Source organism: Mus pahari, unplaced genomic scaffold (genome assembly GCF_900095145.1).
Source record: "Mus pahari unplaced genomic scaffold, PAHARI_EIJ_v1.1 scaffold_10360_1, whole genome shotgun sequence".
NCBI lineage: Eukaryota > Metazoa > Chordata > Mammalia > Rodentia > Muridae > Mus > Mus pahari.
In genome coordinates, this window is record NW_018393732.1 from 29,471 (window position 1) to 36,238 (window position 6,768).

At 42.6% G+C, this 6,768-nt stretch overlaps 1 protein-coding gene across 1 annotated transcript in view; it reads right to left on the minus strand.

Moving 5' to 3' along the window:
- Positions 1-1,655, minus strand: part of LOC115063369 (solute carrier family 22 member 19-like) — a 10,157-nt gene extending 8,502 nt beyond the window's left edge. Inside the window, exon 1 of the mRNA XM_029534758.1 lies at positions 1,415-1,655. Coding sequence (XP_029390618.1) covers positions 1,415-1,655 — 241 coding nt within the window. The remainder of the gene's footprint in view (positions 1-1,414) is intronic.
- Positions 1,656-6,768: the final 5,113 nt, after the last annotated feature.

Below are 6,768 nucleotides of genomic sequence, written 5' to 3' on the forward strand. Positions count from 1 at the left end.
AAGATACATTTTGCAAAACACAAAAAAACCAAGAAGGAAGACCATCGAGTGGATACTTCATTCTTCCTTAGAATAGGGGACAAAATACCCATGAAAGGAGTTACAGAGACAAAGTTTGGAGCTAAGATGAAAGGATGGACTATCCAGAGACTACCCCACCCAGGGATCCAGTCCATCATCAGCCACCAAACCCAGACACTATTGCACATGCCAGCAAGATTCTGCTGAAGGGACCCTGATATAGTGGTCTCTTGTGAGGCTATCCCAGTGCCTGGCAAACACAGAAGTGGATGCTCACAGTCATCTATTGGATGGAACACAGGGCCTGCAATGGAGGAGCTAGAGAAAGTACCCAAGGAGCTGAAGGGGTCTGCAACCCTATAGGTGGAACAACAATATGAACTATCCAGTACCCCCGAGCGTGTGTCTCTAGCTGCATATGTAGCAGAAGATGGCCTAGTCGGCCATCATTGGGAATAGAGGCCCCTTGGTCTTGCAAACTTTATATGTCCCATTACAGGGGAATGCCAGGGCCAAGAAGTAGGAGTGGGTACGTAAGGGAGAAGGGCAGGGGAGAGTATAGGGAACTTTCAGGATAACATTTGAAATGTAAATAAAGAAAATATCTAATTAAAAAAAACACCCAAGGAAAATTTCATAAAGTCATTTTCTACACAATTTGGTGTTATATAAGATCCAAACCTTGCACTGAGCCTTTATGTGAGGAAAAAAAAATTACATCATTGCTGATATTCAAGAGTTATGACCACCTATGTACTGCTATTACTTAAGTCTATTTAAATTCAGTATAGTTGGTTCTAAAGTCTTTTTTGTCTTTTTTATTTAGATACATTTTTATTTACATTTCAAATTTTATTCCCTTTCCTCATTTCCCCTCCCAACCCCCCCCGTACCCCATTCCCCCTCCCCTTGCTCACTTACCCACCCACTCCCGCTTCCCTATCCTGGTATTCCCCTATACTGGGGCATCTCAATACGAGTGACACCCATTTTCTTGATTTCTAAATGAGGGTTGTATTTGTGTCCTTATATCATGAGGCTCATAAAGTAGATACACAGAGTTCAGAAAATAAATTCTTACTGAAGATGAAGTAATAAAATAGAGCAGGACATGATCAATCAGATTATAAGGTCTTATGTGGAATAACAATTGGAAATAATTGACACCAGTTTTCATGTACATCTTGAATATAATAAACATTCATCTACTATAACCAAATGTGATTGACTTTTGACTCTAGGTACCTTAATGGAATAGTGTGCTCTAAACACCCAGATTAGCCACACAAAAAATCCTTAGAACATGTTTTGTTCTGATTTTATAGATGAGCCTATAAGTCCCAAGGAAAGAGAAGGAGATCATTTCTTTGCTCACCCTGCATCTTTTTCTCACCTTGAGGCACAAAAATTATGGCCAAAATGGAAATTCCAATGAGGCATATGATAAATAGTTGACTTATTCTACGGCCCAAGTGATTCACCAAAAAAATTCCAACAAAACTGGCTGGAATGGTGATTGTACCAGAAAGACACTGCAATAGGAAGACATTAGTCCTCAGGTGCTGGAAGTTGATCAGCAAGCCATACAGAGATATCCACACCATAAATCTGTAAAGAACAAATAAAAGGTTCATCATGAGTCTGGAGTTGATGTCAAAGGAGCCAGTTTTAGTTGTTAAAATATCAAGGAATACAATCCACAGAACTCAAGAAGGTTAGAAAGCTGAAAAGCCCAAGTGAGGATGCTTCAATCCCACTTGGGAGGAAGAAGAAAGCAATCATGGTAAGCAGAGGGGAGAGGGGCCTGGATGGAAGAGGAGAAGGGAAGGGAAAAGGGGAACATGATCAGGTATTTCGAGGGCAGGAACAGGAGAGAAGCCCTGAGGGCTAGCAGAAAGAATGGAAATATGCAACCTCAAGAGGTGGGAGGTGGGAGGAAGGACCCTCTAGAATATACCAGAGACCTGGGAGGTGAGAGACTCTCAAGGATTAGAATCCACCTCCAGTAGGTAGACAGGGCATCAAGTGGAGGAATGGGGTTGCCATCCCATAGTCAGAAAACTCTGACCCAGAATTGTTCCTGTCTAAAAGAACTACAGGGAGAAAAATGGAGAAGAGATTGAGGGAAAGGAGGTCCAGTGACCAGCCCAACTTAAGATCCATCTCAAGGGAAGGCTCCAAGGTCTGACATTATTACTGATGCTATAATGGTGTGCTTACAGACAGGAACCTAGCATGGCTGTCCTCAGAGTCCCAACATGCAGCTAAGTTAAACAGAGGCACATACTTACACTCAATCAATGGACAGAAATTGGGAACTCCTGTGGTTGAATTAGGAAAAGGCTAGAAAAAGCTGAGGAAGAGGGCAACCCCACAGAAGACCAGCAGTCTCAACTAACCTGGACCCCTGAGATCTCTCAGACACTGAGCCACCAACCAGGCAGCATATATCGGTTATGAGGCCCCCAAACATATACCACAGAGAACTGCTTGGTATGGCCTCAGTGAGAGAAGATGTGCCCAATCCTCGAGAGATTTGAGGTCCTAGGGAGTAGAGAGGCTGGGGTGGGGGGAAGGGGGAGTATGGGGAGGTGAGGGGATGGGAACATCCTTTGGAGACAGGGGGAGAAGGGATGGGATGTAGAACTGAGGGAGGGCAGACCAGGAGGAGGTAATGACTGGACTGTAAAAAGTAAAAGTAATAATAAATTATATATATCAAGGAAATAGCTATATTTGTTAGATTCCCCAAAGTGGAGTGCTGGTGGCAATGACTTGACTTCCACCAGAAATGGGTTTTGCTAGAAAACAGAAACCTAAAGCGTTTCTCGGAAGCCCTTAAAGACTGCCTGAGAGGGATGGAGGGTGGCTCAGCAATCAAGAGCACTGACTGCTCTTCCTGAATCCTGTGAGTTCAACAACTAACCAGACCCCCCAGAGTTCCCAGAGACTAAACCACCAACCAAAGAGTGTACATGGAGTGCATATGTAGCAGAGGAGCAGAGGCCCTTGATCCTGTGAAGGCTAGATACCCCGGCGTAGGTGGATGTTAGGGCAGTGAGGCGAGAGTAGATGGGTATATGGGGGAGCACCTTCATAGAGACAGAGGGAGGGGGTGGAATAGAAGGGGTTGCAGTGGGAAAACTGGGAAGGGGGACAACATTTGAAATGCAAATAAATAAATAACCAAAAGAAAAAAGAAAAAAAAGGCTTTCTGGGTGTTCATAATTACAACTGTCAATACCTCATCTGTCTGACAGAGTCCCCATGCTAACCACCTAGCTTTTCTAGCTTCTGAGTAGTGACCTCCCCCCATCACCAGGCTCTATCTACCCACATAAAACCCAACAGGCTCTGCGGGTGCTGCTGTCCTCTACTGTCTGAGGCAGCTTGACATATTTTTAAATTAAACTGTTCTCTTATCCACTGAAAATGGCCGTGTTTGGTTGTTTATTGCTACACCTGCTTACATTTGGTGCCAAAAACCCTGAAGAGATACCATTGAGGAATAAATTCCCCCTTTCACTAAACCAAAAACTGACTACTGGACTTTTCCACGGCACAGATCACTTGCCTCTGTCATACACCATATGTGACTCTAGACTCCGAATCTGTCTCTCTCACCATTTCTTTCTCCTACTTGCCTACTCACCTCTCCCTACAGACCAGGGCAAACGCCCTTCTCTGTGGACAGTTTCAGATTTTCTCTCATCCTCACTGAAGCCTGCCACAAAAGTCTTGCTGTACACCAGGCAGTTTCTCACACCCCACCTCAACATCCTTCACTTGGTTTGGGACAACCATCTCTCACAATCTGGGAATTCACTTGAACTTCACTTCACTTGGGGACACCCTCTGGATTGAGTGTCCATCCGGAGACACTTACCCCACCCTTCCACCAGCTCACCACTTCCTCCTGCACACTTAGGATCAATCTGTAATCCCTCCCACCTTTCACTTGTATAAGCCACTGGTCTCCTCTTTCTAGCAGATCTTCTCCTTACAGTTTCCAGTGTCTGGACTCAGAAGGAGAGACTCTTTCTAACTGCCTCCTATCTACCTTTTGTTCTGATACTGTGATTCCTTTTCTGTCCCTCCCACCTCAGCTCTCCAACATCTCATCGCCATAGGCTTCTACCACTATTGGCCAGATGTCACCACTCCTTTGCCTGCCTTCTCAAGTCTCTGTCCCTCCTCAGATTCAGATTCCATCAGGCCTTACTGCCTTATTTTAACTGCCAATTAGAAAATCAATCTCAATGGCCAGAAAAATGGTGCATTCAACATCCTAATTCACACAGATTGTAACAACTTCTGCCACAGAGGAGAAAATTATTCAAAATCATTTATCTCTAAGCTTTCTTTACTCTCCACTCCAAAAATAATCCCTTATCTCTAAGACTACTGTGCTGTCTGCTATCATATCTCCTCTGAGCACTGGATTCAGTCTTACACATACTCAAATGTCCTTGGGGTTGGATAATATTGGGATATTGTCACATGCTATTCTACACTACTAATAAGCTGAGTCTGGAGTTTGAATGTGACCTGCTCTAGACCCAAGTGTGTTTGTCTAAAAGTTTTCTCCAGTGTCTCTCTCCTGGGCCAAGCTGGCCACCTGAGTCTGTAACAGAAAAAAGTGAGAGTGAAACAGAACAGCCCAGGAAAGAGACACGATGTGCTTTAGAACAGGTAAAAGGGAAGCCATTTCTAATAGAGTTTACAAATGACAAGCATAGTTGCAGCTGTTTAACTTTCAGACTTACTCTCCTTTTCTTCCCCTAAGCTCTACTATCTTTGACTCCTTTTCTTAGGAATCCTTCACTATAATTAGACTTTTCTTTATCTCAGGATGTATAAGTTCATTGCGTATGGTTTAAAAATCAATAACAAAAATTTAAGTTCTGTAACAGAGTTGATAGCTAAAACATCTGTATATGTATCATCTTCATTATCTACAGCATACCATTATGTGTAACATGAATTAAACTCTTGTTTACGTAAAATAGGACTTATATCATATGTTTGATAATTAAGATTTATAGTTTCCTAAGGTTATACAGGTTTAGTCAGCTAACAGGAACTAATTTAAAGATTTTTGTCTTGCTAAGGTCTACTCAGGCTAACGCAAACTGACTTTAAAATATGTGTCTAACTACTTTACTTCTACCTTAAAGATACATATCTAACCATTTATGTCTTTGTGCTAGGCTTTAACTATTTAGATAAATTGAGGGAGTTCTTTGGGCTTTTTGTCTTGTTTTGTTGAGATGTTTTGTTCGATTGGTTGGTTGGTTTTCACAATAGGATTTCACTGTGTGGCCCTGGGTGTCCTAGAACTCATTCTGTAGAGCAGGCTATCCTCAGACTCATAGAGATCTGCCTCCCTCTGTCTCCTGAGTGCTTGTTTTAAAGGTGCATGCCACCTTTGCAGTCACTTTTGTGATATTTTACAAAAGTACACTATAAAAGTGTCAGGAAAATGAGGTTCCAATATTTCTGTGGACTGTATTTATGGTTGAAGTTTATTTTAATACTAAAGGATCTTCTGTTATAAAAAAAAAGTATAAATTTTAAGGCTCAATCTTATAAAAGTTACTAGCTTGTAAACTGTTAAAAATAATTAAGACATGTAAATCAAGTCACTGGTCAGTAAGCTTATAAATGATCAAATTCTTTAATGTATTCAAAACTATGTTTCCAGTCATGTTCAGTATTTACAGGGACAAGCTTCAGTCTTCTGTGTATGTTGTCAAAGTTACATCGAAAGAAAGTAGCTAAAAACAAGTAAAGTTTGTTTAATGTAAAAGAATATTCAAAATCAGGTACTAGATGGTGGTCCTTAAACTTCTCAGAGATGTCTGCTGAATACGACACTTAAGATGTTTAATGGAGATCTTCTATCCCAGGTCTCTCAGAAACCATTCCTAGCAAGAGAGTGCAGTGCGCTGACCACAAAAGCAACAGAGCTTGTTTCATAGGGTCCCTTCAGGCCTTCATCCTCAGCCAAGAGGCAGAGCTGAGACCCAGACCTCTGCTCAATTTCCCCACCAGAGGAGAGTCAGCCTGGAGGGAAGGCTCTGACCACGGAACCAGGTGAAAACGCCACCTAGTATCCCGGGTCCCTCAGAGACCAGCCTGCACAATAGAGCACTCGGGCTGCAGAAGCAAAATAGCTTCTCAGACAGGGTCCCTTCTGGCCTTCATCCTCAGCCAGGAGGCATATCTGAGCTCCAGACCTCTGTGCACCTTCCCTGCCAGAGGAGAGCTTGCCTGCAGAGAGTGCTCTAAACACTGGGACTAAGGAGAGAGTTGGACTCCCAGGAGTACTGACAGAGGCTAACAGATTCACAGGAGGAACAAGCTCCAGCCAGAGACAGCTAGATCATATAACACCAGAGATTACCAGATGGCACAAAAAAATCCCTTAAGAATTACAGGAAGCCAGGAGTGGTGGCACATGCCTTTAATCCCAGCACTCTGGAGGCAGAGGCAGGCAGATTTCTGAGTTCAAGGCCAGTCTGGTCTACAGAGTGAGTTCCAGGACAGCCAGGGCTATACAGAGAAACCCTGTCTCAAAAAAAAACCAAAAAAATAAAAAAGAATTATAGGAAAACACTGCTAAACAGGTAGAAACCCTTAAAGAAGAAGCACAAAAATTCCTTAAAGAATTACAGGAAAACACAACCAAACAAGTGATGAAATTGAACAAAACCATCCAAGATCTAAAAATGGAAGTGGAAACAA